Here is a 17,578-nt window from a genome sequence, read left to right as displayed (position 1 = left end):
GTGGCTGTTGTGTTTCGCTGTTTTGTGGAGTGATATAGAGGCGCAGCTTCGTTATACAATACCGGAGGAGCTGAAGGAGGGATCTGTTGTTGGAAATGTAGCTAAAGATCTGGGTTTGGATTTATCTGAAATATCTGATCGTAAATTACGGATAGCATCTGAGTCTGGTAAGCAATATTTCGGTCTGAATTTGCGGAATGGTGAGCTGTTTGTGAATGACATTATAGACAGAGAAACCCTGTGCGGACAAAGCGCGAACTGTGTGTTACCAGTACAAGTCATAATCGAGGATCCACTCCAGTTTTATCGTGTCGAGGTGGACATACAAGATATTAACGACAATTCTCCAATATTCTTGTCGGAAATAAACACAATTGAGGTTCCAGAGTCAACGTTAACAGGAGTGAGGTTTCGTTTAGAACCTGCTCAGGATCCTGACACTGGAACGAACTCCTTGCGCACTTACGTGCTTAATAAAAATGAACATTTCGCCATGAACATAAAAACCGACAAGGACGGAACTAAAGTCCCAGAAATAATTTTAGAGAACGCTGTCGACAGAGAAAAACAGTCTGTACACCTGCTAATTTTGACAGGTATTGATGGGGGTGATCCAGCGAGGTCAGGAACTACACAGATTTCTGTAAAGGTTCTTGATGCAAATGATAATGCTCCTGTATTTGAACACGAGTTATATGAGCTTAAAGTGATGGAGAGCACAATGCCGGGTACAATGATACTTACTGTAAAAGCTATTGACTTGGACGATGGTTTAAACGGTGAGGTCGAGTATTCATTTGCGGCACATACACCTGCTTTAATTCAAAATTTGTTTGCTATTAATCCCATGACAGGCGAATTAGTCGTTTCCAAGCAGCTTGATTATGAAACCAGCACCTCATATAAAATTGACATCCGCGCTAGAGACAAAGGTTCACTTGCGATGGAGGGACATTGTAGAATCCATGTGACCGTTTTAGATGTGAATGATAATGTACCTGAGATCATTATTACCTCCTCACCCAAACCTGTGCGAGAAGATGCGCCCCCTGGGACTATGGTAGCCTTAATTAACGTTAAAGATTTGGATTCAGGTGTAAATGGAAACGTAACACTAAGCATGTCACAGGTCACCTCTTTCAAATTAAAGCCAACGTTTGCAAACCATTACGCACTAGTGACAGATTCACAATTAGATCGAGAAAAATTCCCTAGATATAATATTGAGCTAAAAGCCTCAGACTCTGGATCACCTCCACTGGTATCTAGCAAACTCATTTCAGTTAATATACTAGATGTCAATGATAATCCTCCTGTTTTCTCTGAACGTGAGTACTTGGTTTATATTAAAGAAAACAGCGCTCCTGGATCCATTTTAGCATCATTAACAGCATCAGATCTAGATACAGGAGAAAATGCCAAAATTGTCTATTCAGCTCTCGATACTAATACGCAAGACGTACCAGTCTCTTCATATGTTTATATAAACTCGGAAAATGGTAGTATATTTAGCATGCACTCGTTTGACTACGAGAAAATGAAGATCTTTCACATCATCGTGCTTGCTAAAGATCATGGCTCTCCTCCTATGAGCAGCAACGCCACAGTTCATGTGTTTATTCTGGACCAGAACGATAATGCACCTGTTGTCATTTACCCGTCCACATCCATGGGGTCTGTTACTCATCAGAGGATGCCCCGTTCTGCTAAAGCAGGACATCTTGTTACTAAGGTAACAGCAGTGGACGCGGACTCGGGTCATAACGCCTGGCTGTTCTACAGGCTCGCGGAGGCCACGGACGCGTCTCTGTTCAGTGTCAATTTACATACGGGAGAGGTGAGGACTAAACGCGCTGTTTCAGAGCACGATGACTCCTCTCAGAGACTGCTGATGGAAATAAAGGATAATGGAGAACCGCTCCAGTCCACCACAGTCACAGTGGATATACTGATAGAGGAAGGCGTGCATGAGCCCATCTCGGAATATAGTATGGAAACTACAGAAAAAAACAACAAGAAAAGCGGCAAAATCACTTTGTACTTGATAATCTCTTTGGGCACAGTGTCAGTTTTATCTGTGTTGACATTATTTACGTTGATTATGAAATGCGTTAGAAGCAGCATCGGGAGTTCAAGCTGCTGTGTCAGTCGAGCTAATTCTGGATACAAGAACTCCAACAGAAACCTGCAGATCCAGCTCAACACTGACGGACCCATTAAGTATGTGGAGGTTCTGGGAGGAGACATGATGTCTCAGAGTCAGTCCTTTGGCTCCTATCTCTCTCCAATGTCAGAATTCAGTGATCTCACCCTCGTTAAACCCAGCAGCACCACAAACTTTACAGACACGCTAAACGTACTTGATGCGTCATTACCAGACAGCGCGTGGACGTTCGAGAGCCAACAGGTGAGACAACAAGTATATACATATAATCAGATGTTGTCAATGTAAGTAAATTCAAGCCTTGTAGCATTTATACCTGTTAATGAATTTCATGCATATGATATAATGTTCTTTTGATATGGCGTTACGATGTGTTTTTGAGAGCGAGCAGACACAAACTTGTATTTTCAGCACCACAGCTCCGGCCAGCGACCACAAGGCTGTTTATGTTGCGATTCACTTACCTGCACACGTATGCATTTGATCTGTCTATCTATCTATCTATCGATCTACAGTATCAGTTCTTAAAAATATTTTAAATCGTGTGAAAGTTGGAGAATGTTGAAGATGATCCATTACTTTTGAAGAATATTCACATATGTATTATTTCCACTGGCGACATCACAACAACGTCTAAAATTGTGTTTAATATATTTTTTTAAGAAGTAGAAGAGCACAAAAATGCAGTTATCTTAAATAACTTTTATTTGGAATGTTCTCGCTTGCAAGAAAACTGCATAATTCCACACAAAAAACGTAATATTGCTAAACAAAAATGGCTCTGTATGTCTTTAAGAGACAGCATGGCATGAGAGAGCTCTGCACCAATCACGTAATAGAACGTACAAAGTGATCTACTACGTCCCCCAGTCAGAGCAGCAGAACAATGAAGAGAGCTGAAGAAAGAGGGAGGTAGCTTCGCATGTCGGCATGAAGCCGATTAAATCAAAACGGACACCTACAGTGGATTGTATTTCCTCGAAATGAAAATCTATTTTTTGATAAATAGTTCATAAAAGAGAAATATGTTGACGGAATGGGAAAATATATAGTGAAAATGAGACGCAAAGAGAATGGAGAATATTCATGGGCTGCGCGTTGGCTATTCGTCTCTCTTTTGTGGAATACAGTCGGAGCTTTGACTCGCTATACTATACCAGAAGAACTAAAAGAGGGTTCAGCCATTGGAAATATCGCTAAGGATCTAGGTTTTGATGTCTCAGATATTGCAAATCACAATTTGCGGATAGCATCTGAGAACAGCAGGCAGTATTTCAGTGTTGATTCAGAAAAGGGTGAGTTGGTCGTGAACAGTAGAATTGACAGAGAAAGTCTGTGCCCTCAAAGCGCTAGCTGCATTTTGCCGTTACAGGTTATCATAGAAAATCCATTACAATTGTATCGAGTCGAGATAGAAGTACAAGATATAAATGATAACGCACCGATATTTCAAACAACAGACGGTGTTTTGGAAATTGCTGAATCCATCACTCCGGGAGACCGATTTCCGCTTGAGAGTGCCGAGGATTTGGATGTTGGGAAGAATAGTTTGAAATCTTATTCGTTAAGCAATAATGAATGTTTCCGATTAAATGTAAAAACACTTGGGGATGGTAGGAAAGTACCAGAACTTGTAGTTGATAAACCATTGGACAGAGAGAAAAAATCTGTCCACAAGCTTATTTTAACTGCTGTAGATGGCGGTGACCCTGCCAAATCTGGGACTACATTAATACGTATCAATGTTCTAGATAGTAATGATAATGCTCCAAAATTTGACTTGCCAATATACAAAGCATCCCTACGAGAAGGTGCTCCAATTGGTTCATCTGTATTAACAATAAAAGCCACGGATTTAGATGAAGGTGACAATGGCGAGATACAATATTTTTTAGGTGTGCATACACCCGAACCTATAAGAAAATGTTTTACTTTGAAACCAGACTCGGGAGAAATTACTGTTATAGGAAATATTGACTACGAATCTACTAAATCATACAGATTTGATGTCAGTGCAAAAGACAAAGGAAACCCAGAACTAATGGGTCATTCGTCGGTCCATATAAACATAATTGATGAAAATGACAATCCTCCGGAGATTATTTTAACATCATCACCCAGCCCTGTGCCAGAAAACGCCTCTGTCGGAACAGTCGTAGCTTTAATTAATGTCAAGGATTTAGATTTTGATGCTAATGGCCTAGTTAATGTACATGTATCCCCTGGGTTTCCGTTTACATTGAAACCGTCCTTTGACGATCATTATTCACTGGTAACAGACTCATCTTTAGATTATGAGGTCAGTGCAGAATATAACATAGAAATAGTAGCGACTGACTCTGGTGTACCACCCTTAAAGACAGTAAAGACCATAAATGTTAAATTACTTGACGTGAATGACAACCCTCCAAAATTCTCACAGGCCTCATATAATGTTTATATACATGAAAATAGCATAGCAGGTGTGTCATTATTTTCTGTATCTGCATCTGACATTGACGGAGATAAAAACGCTTTACTCACGTACTCAATTTTGGATTTAAGTTCAAACCAAGTGCCAGCATCATCTTATTTTTATATAAACTCTGAGAATGGAACAATTTACAGCATGAGCTCATTTGATTATGAGAAAATGCAACTAATCAGTGTTATAGTGCAGGCTAAAGATCATGGCACTCCATCTCTGAGCAGCAATGCAACTGTTCATGTTTTCGTTCTGGACCGGAACGATAATGCACCTATTATCATTTACCCGTCCACATCCATGGGGTCTGTTACTCATCAGAGGATGCCCCGTTCCGCTAAAGCAGGACATCTCGTTACTAAGGTAACAGCAGTGGACGCGGACTCGGGTCATAACGCCTGGCTGTTCTACAGGCTCGCGGAGGCCACGGACGCGTCTCTGTTCAGTGTCAATTTACATACGGGAGAGGTGAGGACTAAACGCGCTGTCTCAGAGCACGACGACTCCTCTCAGAGACTGCTGATGGAAATAAAGGATAATGGAGATCCGATCCAGTCCACAACTGTCACAGTGGATATACTGATAGAGGACAGCTTTCATGAACCCATTTCAGACTATAGAGAAAAAACTATCGAGCCCAGCAAGAAAACTGGCAAAATTACTTTATATCTCATTATTGCTTTGGCTTCCGTGTCCTTGTTGTCTTTGGTGACGTTTTTCATCCTACTGGTGAAATGTGCGCGAGGCAGTAGAGGCGACTCAAGCTGCTGTATCAGGAGGACAAACTCAGATTACAAGAACTCCAACAGAAACCTGCAGATTCAGCTCAACACTGACGGGCCCATTAAGTATGTGGAGGTTCTGGGAGGAGACATGATGTCTCAGAGTCAGTCCTTTGGCTCATATCTCTCTCCAATGTCAGAATTCAGTGATCTCACCCTCGTTAAACCCAGCAGCACCACAAACTTTACAGACACGCTAAACGTACTTGATGCGTCATTACCAGACAGCGCGTGGACGTTCGAGAGCCAACAGGTGAGACTAATACAGCTTTTGCTTATTCAGAGCTGTCATTTGTAACGAAGTTATTTCTCTAAATTGCATTATGTTATAATATATATATATATATATATATATATATATATATATATATATATATATATATATATATATATATATATATATATATATATATATATACATATGCATATGTCTATGCACCTTTATAGACGGTTATTCGATCAATTAAATGGTGATGGGCAAAGTAGTGTAATCTATTAACAACACAAAAACTTTTTACTTAAGTGCCATATTTGAGTGTCGTGCCATAAAATATTTGTAATACGACTGAATTTGCATTTAATGTAAATTTTAATAACAATACTGTAAGTTACTTATTTTAACACTTTCATTTTACAAAGAGTAAAGAACATTTATATTATCAATGAACATTTCTAGCCACAGTTCAGGCCGAAATTCCCATTAAAAGCACTTAACATTATGAAACGAATATCTTACTTGCATTCGCATGCACATCTGCACTTTTTGTTGTTTCTGATGAGAGAATTTGCTAAATAAGTGAACAAAAAACGCATTTCAGTGATGACTCTGCTGCCCATCTCTGATTGGCCATTGCAGTCATAAGCACAACAGAATCGTTTCCGATTGGTTATCATGAAGCGTTGTAGAACGCGTCTGTCTCTGGCTCTGGCCAGCCAGCGAACGCAGATTTGAATTTAGCTGCTATTGCTGTGCACTGAACGATCTAATCACACCTGTGTGATTATATGAAATATATAAAAAAATTTATTTGGCAATTTGTTTAATTTTGTATTTATTATTATTTTTTATTATTATTATAATTATTAATTTTCGTTTTTTTATTGTATTTATTTATTTATTTATTTGGAAGCTGCATTTAAAATCCATTTGGCTCAGAAATCTGATGGGGCACCTTCTTGTGAATAATTGTGAATGCGCTCCCCCGAAAGCACAAACCCGCGCCTAGATGTGTGCAAATATAAGATCTCTCTGAAATGTTGTGTTTAAATGGACTTACTAGTAGGCGCAGGAGGCCCCTCCTGATAACCTGGGCTGATAACCGCTGATAACGCCCCATTCAATCGAGTGATAACGTTCGAATCGGGTGGTTTATGCCACAGCAGTCAGTTTTTTTCTGGACACACACAAGTGAGTTACATTCAGTTAGTGACACTGAGTGGTGTTATGTGAAGCTGACCATATCTTCCAGCCTGGTGGGACATCGTCTCAGCTGGCTGCAATGTTTTTTATTTATTTATTTTTTTTTTCTTAACTGCTCCCACTTACCGTTTAGTCACACCTAGCCTAATTCTATGAAATTAAAATGTACAAAAATGTAATTTAATTATATCTTATTTTTATTAAGATTAATCCCCAATTTGTCTACAGTTGGCTCCAATGCTATCCAATAATTGTACATTCTGCACTTGATTTTCTTTTTATAAATAAACGGTAGACAGTAGTCACAACCACAGTGAGCTGGGTATGCCTTTACAAACATCAAAACCTCTATTGGACCAGTGAGGCTTAACTCTGAGCCAATCATGTGTTAGTATTAAAAAAGCGATCTGCTTCCTCCCTCAGCCAGAGGAGGAGTACATTGATGCGATCTGTAGAGCGAGAGGAACGCTTTATGAGTCTGATTACCACAACGAGGATGGGCTGAGTACATTTATTTGAAAATGGAGAACATAATTCAGGTTTTCTATGGATGTATTTGATATTTGTTGACGGGAATATCAGCGCATTAGAGAAATTATGCAGATTAACGGATGGTGGAAATGGGAAGCGCTTTGGCTGTTCGCTTTCTCTCTATTGTGGTAATACACAATAGAGAGAAAGAGCGCTACACTGCAATTACATTAAATTGATTTAAAATATTTTATTTATATTTTATTAAGTCTAAGCAATGTTTTTTTCTATTAGCCAAATATTTTATATACCATATTTATGATGTTAAAATAAACTGCAATAGTTTTGCACTGTATTCAGCACTTTGGACTGGACAGCTCCCGTAACGACGTTACGTTGTGCAGTTTTAGGTGCTATAATTTATAAGTGCTGGTTTGGTAGGCATTGTTGAATAAAAATGAAATAAATACATAAATAAATAAAGTTACTACTAATAGTAATAATAAAAAAAAAAGTTATTTAGAATATAGATATAAAAAAATATATAAAAAAAAAAAAAATGTGGACCCAGTTTATCTTAAGTGGCCTTAACATTTATGTTCTTATATTTAAATTAATTATTTTGTACAATGCACTTATTGTGTACATATTTATATTATTGTTTTTATACTGTACTTATAGTTTAAAAATGCTTGCATGTACTTACATCTGTAATTAATTTTATGTAATTACATTTATAATAACAGTGCTGACCAATCTCTTACACCTTAGCACACACACGTAAACCTGCCCATACACCAAACCTGACCGTATGTGTCCCACCTCAATAGCAGGTTTTGCAATACAATATGAATACAATAAGTACACTGTACTTATTTTTTGATGTATGTACATAGTAGTTAAGGCCACTTAATATAAATTAGGATCAAAAATACTTTTTGTGTGAAACTGTATTTCCTCTTCATAAAAAAATGAGAACTAAAAAAGTTATTCACTTTGTTTTTTAAATACCACATTTAAAAATATGTTCTAATATTTCCCTTACAGAAAAAACTACATGAATTTTACAAGTGCAATCGCATGTTAGAATTACATATGAAAAAACATGTGAAATGTGCTTTGCACATGGTAAAGAAGTTTCCCGTCTAAGCAGATGAAATCAGTCTGAGGCTAACAGCATTTTTTAGATCACAGCTGTCAACTAGATGCCGTAATGCATACAACAGAGGACTGGTTACCCCTTTAAGAAACAGCAAAGCATCCATTGGATAAGTGAGCACTGAGCTCTGTACCAATCGTGCTTCAGACTGTACAAAGGGATCTACTCCCTCCCCCAGCCAGAGGAGGAGTATGATGAGAGCTTTAGTGTGAAATAAAACATGAACGCTTTATGAGGCTGATCACCACAACGAAAATGGGCTGAGTACACGTTTATTTTAAAATGGAAAACAACATTCGTTTTTATGAGGGAGTAAGATGAAGATTTGTAGATGGGAATAACGAACGCGACACAGAAATGAGGAGGAACGGAGTGTGGAAATGGGCAGCGCTTTGGCTGTTCTCTTTCTCTCTATTGTGGAATAAAGCTGGAGCTCAGATTCGCTACACAATACCCGAGGAGTTAAAGGAAGGCTCTATCGTTGGGAATGTCGCCAAGGATCTTGGTTTTGATATCTCAGATATCGCCGAGCGTAAGTTAAGAATAGCGTCTGAGTCGAATAAGCAGTATTTTAGTGTAGATTCAGGGAAGGGTGATCTGGTGCTTAATTGTAGAATAGACAGAGAGACGCTCTGTGGACAAAGCGCCAGTTGTCTAATGCCACTGCAGATCGTAATTGAGAACCCATTACAGATGCATAAAGTTGAAATAGAAATACAAGATATAAATGATAATGCACCTAACTTCCATACAAAAGATGCCACATTAAAAATACCTGAAGTCATTGCTCAAGGCGCACGATTTACCCTTGAGAGTGCTGAGGACCTCGATGTTGGAAGCAATAGCATAAAGACTTACTCACTTAGCAGTAACAATTTCTTCCGAATTAATGTTAAAACGTTAAAAGATGGAAGAATGGTACCTGAACTCGTGGTTGAAAAACCTTTAGACAGAGAGAAACAGTCTATACACAAGCTAATATTAACTGCCTTAGATGGTGGCAATCCAGTAAAATCTGGAACATCTTTATTGCTAATAATCGTTCAAGATATAAATGACAACGAACCGAAATTTGAAGTTGCTGTATACAAAGCATCTGTACTAGAAAGAGCCACCTTTGGATCAAGTGTGATCAAAATAAAAGCCACCGATTTGGATGAAGGTCCTAATGGTGAAATACAGTATTCATTCGGTGCGCATACGCAAGATCTTGTAAGAAATGTTTTTAGTGTGAACGCTGAAACCGGCGAAATCACAGTTATTGGAAACCTAGATTATGAGAATAAAAAAACGTATATGTTTGATGTTTGTGCTAAAGACAAAGGGAATCCAGAGCTCGAAGGACAGTCGTCGGTTCAGATAGATATCATAGATGAGAATGACAATCCTCCAGAGATTATCCTGACATCTTTATCGAGTCATGTGCCTGAAAATGCAACGGTGGGAACTGTGGTGGCTCTGATTACCGTCAAAGATTTGGACTCCGGTAACAATGGCAAAGTCGAGCTAATTGTCCACACGAATGTTCCTTTCAAATTGAAAGCATCTTACGATAACCACTATTCTTTAATTACTGACTCATTATTAGACCGTGAAGTTCATTCTGAATATAATTTTGAAATACTGGCCATGGACTCTGGTGTTCCACCTTTAAAAACTACGAAGACGTTAAATGTGAAAGTGCTTGACGTGAATGACAACGCGCCACTTTTCTCACAATCATCATACATCGTTTACATAAACGAAAACAATCTGGCAGGTGTGTCATTGTTTTCTGTATCTGCAGTTGATATTGACCGAGACAAGAACGCTTTACTCACTTACTCAGTTTTGGATTTAAGTTCTAATCAAGTTCCAACATCATCGTACTTTTATATCAACTCTGAGAACGGAACTATTTACAGCATGAGCTCATTTGATTATGAGAAAATGAAGCTAATCAGAATTGTAGTGCAGGCTAAAGATCATGGCTCTCCACCTCTGAGCAGCAATGCAACTGTTCATGTGTTTATTCTGGACCATAATGATAACGCACCTGTTGTCATTTACCCGTCCACATCCATGGGGTCTGTTACTTATCAGAGGATGCCCCGTTCTGCTAAAGCAGGACATCTCGTTACTAAGGTAACAGCAGTGGACGCGGACTCAGGTCATAACGCCTGGCTGTTCTACAGGCTCGCGGAGGCCACGGACGCGTCTCTGTTCAGTGTCAATTTACATACGGGAGAGGTGAGGACTAAACGCGCTGTTTCAGAGCACGATGACTCCTCTCAGAGACTGCTGATAGAAGTAAAGGATAATGGAGAACCGCTCCAGTCCACAACTGTCACAGTGGATATACTGATAGAGGACGGCTTTCATGAGCCCATCTCAGATTACAGAGAGAAAACTATCGAGCCCAACAAGAAAAGTGGCAAAATTACTTTATATCTCATTATCGCTTTGGCTTCCGTGTCCTTGTTGTCTTTGATGACGTTTTTCATCCTACTAGTGAAATGTGCGCGAGGCATTAGAGGCGACTCAAGCTGCTGTATCAGGAGGACAAACTCTGATTACAAGAACTCCAACAGAAACCTGCAGATTCAGCTCAACACTGACGGACCCATTAAGTATGTGGAGGTTCTGGGAGGAGACATGATGTCTCAGAGTCAGTCCTTTGGCTCCTATCTCTCTCCAATGTCAGAATTCAGTGATCTCACCCTCGTTAAACCCAGCAGCACCACAAACTTTACAGACACGCTAAACGTGCTTGATACGTCATTACCAGACAGCGCGTGGACGTTCGAGAGCCAACAGGTGAGAAAGCCTAGATGTAAAAAGTTAATGTGTAAATTATTTATACTTAACAGTGATATGATGACGTTACTTTCAGAACCTTGGACAGCACTATATGTACTCTTGTCTGAACACAAACACACAGACACACGTGTGTGTGTGTGTGTGTGTTTATATGCATATAACATTTTTAAATACTTATTATATACTGACTATTATTATTATTATTATTATTATTATTATTATTATTATTATTATTATCATCATCATCATCATCATCATCATCATCAACATAAAATATTATATTACCAAATAATGTAGGTTTATTGCATTATTATTGAAATCTATAAATCTAAAAAAAAAGACATCAAATAAAATATGGCCACTCATGATACATAATACTCTTCTTTTATTGCAATGTTATTTGGTGTGAGTTTGACGGCAGGTGCTGTGCTGTGCCTTTAAGATTGCATTTATCTCTGCACCAATCACATGCAGAATTGTACAAAGAGATCTACTCCCTCCCCCACCGACATTACAACGTTCAGTGCAGGCAGAGAAGAGAAATGCTCTAATCTGTTTTGTAAAATGGATTCTAACATATTTTTGAGACAAAATGGAAACGCGAAACTGTCATCTTGGTGGTACCCCTAGTTTTTGTTCGAACGGTGAATCGTCTGGATTTAAAATCAAAATGACAAAGAGGGTGTCATTCAGATGTCGGAGGAATTATTTGCTCTTCTTTTTTCTCTTTCTTCTTTTGTGGAGTATGACAGAAGGACAGACTCGCTACTCAATTCCCGAGGAATTAAATATGGGTGCTGTTGTTGGAAATATTGCAAAAGATTTAGGTTTGAAAATATCTGAGCTGTATGACCGTAAATTGCGAATAGCTTCTGAATCAGGTAAGCAGTATTTCAGAGTGGATTTACGAAGAGGAGAAATTGTGGTTAATGAGAGAATCGACAGAGAAATCCTTTGTGGAAAACACGCAAATTGTCTACTGCCTCTTCAAATTGTTATCGAGGAGCCTTTACAACTTTACAGAGTGGAAGTCGACATACAGGACATTAATGACAATTATCCGCATTTTCAGTCTACAGACCGCGTTTTAAAGATAGCAGAATCCACTGTCCCTGGAATGCGCTTTCCTTTGGAGAGCGCAATAGACCCAGATGTTGGCAGTAATTCCTTGAAATCGTATACTTTAAGCAAAGACGAGTGTTTTAGTTTAAAAGTAAAAGACCTTGGAGATGGGCGCAAGGTACCTGAATTAGTACTGGAGAAACCCCTTGACCGCGAGAAGAAACCGATGCATCAGCTTATGCTAACTGCGTTAGACGGGGGGACTCCGGCTAGATCTGGAACTTCACAAATAAACATTACTGTCCTGGATAACAATGACAACAACCCCGTATTTGAGAAAAGAGTTTACAAAGTGGCCATTAATGAAAACGCCAAGCAAGGAACGTCATTTTTAATGGTTAAAGCAACGGACTTAGATGAAGGTCCTAATGGAGATATACAGTATTCTTTAGGGGAGCACACATCTGATGAGTTGCGCTCACTGTTTCGTATTAACGAGAAAACCGGCGAAATTATCCTGAACGGTGAGTTAGACTATGAGACCACTCCGGTTTACAACATTGAGGTCAGTGCCAAAGATAGAGGGGTTCCCGAAATGGAGGGCCATTGTATGGTTGAAATTGAAGTTGCAGATATTAACGACAACCCACCACAAATAGTGCTGACATCTAAACCGAACCCTGTGCGGGAGGACGCGCCAAGCGGGACAGTTGTAGCGTTAATAAGCTCACGGGACATCGACTCTGGTGACAATGGAAAAGTCAGTCTGCAGACACAGTCTGATATTCCATTTATTTTAAAACCATCTTTTTCAAACGAATATTCGTTGGTTACAAACGGCGTTTTAGACCGGGAAACTTACCCGGAGTATAACGTGGAAATCACTGCATTTGACTCGGGCTCGCCCGCTTTAAATAGCAAAACAATAATTCCAGTTAAAATTCTTGATGTTAACGACAATGCCCCAAAGTTCCCTGATAACGTGTATTATGTGTACGTGAAAGAAAATAACACTCCAGGCTCTATTATCTGTTCGGTATCTGCTCAAGACGTTGATGTCGGCGTAAATGGTAAAATATCATACTCTATTGAGAACCCTAAAAATTGGGATACTCCAATATCCTCGTATATGTACATAAACTCTGAAAATGGAAGCATATTTAGCATGCTTTCGTTTGACTTTGAAAAAATAAAAGTGTATGAGGTCATCGTTCAGGCTAAAGATCATGGCACTCCATCTTTAAGTAGTAACGCGACAGTGTATGTGTTTATTCTGGACCATAATGACAACGCACCTGCTGTCATTTACCCGTCCACGTCCATGGGGTCTGTTACTCATCAGAGGATGCCCCGTTCTGCTAAAGCAGGACACCTCGTTACTAAGGTAACAGCAGTGGACGCGGACTCGGGTCATAACGCCTGGCTGTTCTACAGGCTCGCGGAGGCCACGGACGCGTCTCTGTTCAGTGTCAATTTACATACGGGAGAGGTGAGGACTAAACGCGCTGTTTCAGAGCACGATGACTCCTCTCAGAAACTGCTGATAGAAGTAAAGGATAATGGAGAACCGCTCCAGTCCACCACAGTCACAGTGGATATACTGATAGAGGACGGCTTTCATGAACCCATTTCAGACTACAGAGAGAAAACTATCGAGCCCAACAAGAAAAGTGGCAAAATTACTTTATATCTAATGATCTCTTTGGCTTCCGTGTCCTTGTTGTGTCTGTTGACGTGTTTCATCTTACTAGTGAAATGTGCGCGAGGCATTAGAGGCGACTCAAGCTGCTGTATCAGGAGGACAAACTCAGATTACAAGAACCCCAACAGAAACCTGCAGATCCAGCTCAACACTGACGGACCCATTAAATATGTGGAGGTTCTGGGAGGAGACATGATGTCTCAGAGTCAGTCCTTTGGCTCCTATCTCTCTCCAATGTCAGAATTCAGTGATCTCACCCTCGTTAAGCCCAGCAGCACCACAAACTTTACAGACACGCTAAACGTGCTTGATTCGTCATTACCAGACAGCGCGTGGACGTTCGAGAGCCAACAGGTGAGACAAACGTAGATTTAAACAAGTTATGGTTATATACACTAATTATACGTAACTGATGGAGAGACATTACTTTCAGCACCTTGGACAGCACAATGTGTGCTTTTGTCTATAAACAAAGCAACTTTCCTTCAATAGAAATTCACGTTTTATCCCCAGCCCTTTTAACTCTTTTCCCAGACCCACGCAGGCTTGTTGCTCTTAAGAGCTGTATTGTTAGTTTAGATACGTTAGAACAAATGGTGGAGATCATGGGTACAGAATAAAAGGTTTTTCGCATATACTCAGAAATGTCTTGCGATGTAGTATATGCATGAACTAAAACACCGAAGGAGTCTGTAGCTACTAGTGCAAGTACTAAATTAAAAATTGAGAGTAAAGAGCTTTGTCAGAGATCTTTGGACTGGGCTGCAGTTTGGATTGTTAAAAAAAAAAAAAAAATTGTGTGTTTTGCAACGCACGATTCAGAACTTTTATAATATAAAGATGATGAATCTAAACCAGGAACTATTGTCAGCCACTTGACTAAGGAGTGGACGTCCATGTGATACTTTTAAGAGAGATGCGAATCATCTTGGACTCTAATGTTAAGTATTTTGACATAGACCTGACATCCGGAGCTTTGTTGGTCAAGCACACAATGGACAGAGAAAGTATGCGCAGAGGAAATTTACATAGTCACACTCTGATTCAGATTTCTCCTCTAAATCCTTTGGAAATATGCAACGTTATGATATAAATTGTGGATGTTGACCACAATGGCCCACACTTCCAAAGCCGAAACATTTCTGTAGAAGTTTTTAGAAGCGGCTGCTCCAGGCACTATGTTTCGCTAAGAAAGTGTGCATGACTCTGATGTGGGTGTGAATTCACTGCGCGCTTAATTTCTTTGTCAAAATTATAATTTTATGTTTACAGAAGAAACTGTAAATGTACAGAAGTGTCGGAAGCAAAATCCCAATTTTAGTCTTGAACAAGCCTCTTGATAGAGAAAAACTAACTAATTTAGATTGGTTTTAACAGCAGTTGATGGTGGCAGTCCAGAAAAGCCCAGCAATAGTGCCATTTTTTTAATATAGATATTCTAGATTTCAATGACAACTCACCACACATTCATAATCCTACACAAAGAGTCACACTTTTAGAGAATTCACATCGTAGAACGTTAGTTACAATTCTTAATGCCTCTGATGGCGATTGTGGACAAAATGGTGAAATATATTACATGTTTGATAAATACACCCCTGAAAATGTTTTTATTTTATTTTTATTTTTTAATCAAGATTATTGACGTGAGTGACAACACCCTTGCTATCAACAATAATGTGGTTTCTCCTGTAATCTCTGAAGATATGAGTTCAGGCACTGTCGTTGCCCTAATCAAAGTAAAAGATGAAGACGGGAAAATGGTGAAGTGAGCATGCACATCCCTTATGGGTTGCCTTTTAAAACGACTTCGCCTTATTAAGGGCTTTTCACTTTGATGACCAGTGGCCTGCTGGACAGAGAGGCTGTGGCTGAATACACTATTACTGTGACTGCCACAGACTCTGGATTCCCACCTCGTTCCTCGCAGGAATCTTTAATGTTACATCTTGCAGAGGTTAATGTTAACCCCCCCCCCCCCCATCTTTTCACAGCCTTCCTTCTCTGTGAACATAGCTGAAAACAATGCCCCAAATGCTTCCCTTTTGTCCGTGTCTGCTTCAGACCCATGTGGGTGAGAATTCTACTATTTATTTCTCAGTTTTGGAGTGCAAAGCTCTTGGAAGGTCTGTGTCTTCATATGCATCTATTAACCCAGATAGGGCAGATAAATGCCATGTGAAATTTTGACTATGAAAAGTTTAATGCATTTCAATTTATAGTGCAGGTTCTTGATAGAGGAACTCCAGCTCAAAGCTCCAACACTATGGTGCATGCATTTATTATAGATCAGAATGATCATCCTCCTGTCCTTATATATCCTGCACTCCCATCCGATGGGACACTGCAGTTTTTGGTGCCTAGCACGGCTGGTATCGGACACTTAGTCAATCGCATCACATTAATGGTGGTGATAGTGGCTACAATGCCTGTTTATTCTACAGCTTCTCATGGCTTGATGCTGAAATATTTCACATAGGCGCACATACTGGAGAGCTGCGTACAGCCCATAATCTTACATAAGAGAACAGCAAGTCTGTTTTTAGCCTCATTGTGATTGTAAAAGATGACGCAGCTCTTCTCTCTCTGCTAGTGTGGTAATTAACATCACTCTGGCTGAGAAAGCTTCAGATGTCTTTTCTGAACCTAAGAACTCTACCTCCAAAAGTCCAAAAGGGTCTGACCTCACTTTGTACCTCATAATTACATTATCCTTCATTATAACGGTTTCATTCCTGGTTATAATTTTTGTAGCAGTGCACAGACTCAGCCATCATGGTTATGTTATGTGCCTCATGCAAAATCTCGGTTTCAAGCATACATCTCATGAGCACCAACACAATGACCTCCACATGCAGCTAAATACTGATGGTCCTATTAAATACATGGAGGTCTTGGGGGTCTCCTGGGATTTACACATACACACATACACGCCTGGTTTCTCTACTATATCCAGAAGGAACGACTTTGTGTTTGTTAAGGCCCCACAGAGCACTCTAAGCATATAACTGTCAAAAAGACAGATTTTCAGGAAATATTATAGACTACCATTTAAAAGTTTGAGGTTGGTATGATTTCTTTAATGTTTGATGAGAAAAAAAGTCTCCTATGCCCACCAAGGATTTATCGATTGATTGATTCTGTACTCTAAAATAAATTAAAAGAGCAATATTGTGAAATATTGTACAATTGTAAGTATCTTTACTGTCACTTATGACTATGTCCATGCATCCCTGCTAAATAGTATTATAGTATTAATTTATTTAAAAAAAGTCTTACTGACACTAAACTTTTGTTGTGGTGTAAGCAAAATATACATCTGTTAATGAAAAAAAAAAAACATACACAGGTCAGATGTTTGTGGTATCATTTCTAGTAAGATGGAAATCACGCTGAATATGTCATTAATTCACAGTAAGGCTCTAGTCACTATGACTCACTTTTTGGACCAAGCACTCTATAATGCCAAGTGTATTAAGAATCAGGCCACAATCTGAGCTAATTTTAGACCCAGTGACTTAGAAAATGTAAAATGACAGAAAATGTAACAGTATG

General features: G+C 39.3%; 1 protein-coding gene across 23 annotated transcripts in view; it reads left to right on the top strand.

Moving 5' to 3' along the window:
• Positions 1-17,578, top strand: part of LOC113054233 (protocadherin gamma-C5-like) — a 101,104-nt gene that overhangs the window by 77,393 nt on the left and 6,133 nt on the right. Inside the window, exons 1-2 of one of the 23 annotated variants that reach the window (XM_026219634.1) lie at positions 176-5,663; positions 14,378-15,643. The exons of 16 other annotated variants lie outside the window; for them this stretch is intronic. In XM_026219634.1, the coding sequence (XP_026075419.1) occupies positions 3,201-5,663; positions 14,378-14,392 (2,478 nt within the window). In that variant the 5' untranslated portion in view covers positions 176-3,200 and the 3' untranslated portion in view covers positions 14,393-15,643. Of the gene's footprint in view, positions 1-175; positions 5,664-8,349; positions 11,257-11,574; positions 15,644-17,578 lie in introns of those variants that run through there. 6 more of the 23 variants (XM_026219614.1, XM_026219620.1, XM_026219616.1 and 3 more) reach the window with 6 other exon arrangements.

This window comes from Carassius auratus, chromosome 35, assembly GCF_003368295.1.
Source record: "Carassius auratus strain Wakin chromosome 35, ASM336829v1, whole genome shotgun sequence".
Lineage (NCBI taxonomy): Eukaryota > Metazoa > Chordata > Actinopteri > Cypriniformes > Cyprinidae > Carassius > Carassius auratus.
The sequence above is the reverse complement of the archived record's forward strand: the minus strand, read 5'-3'. Positions and strand labels throughout refer to the sequence as shown.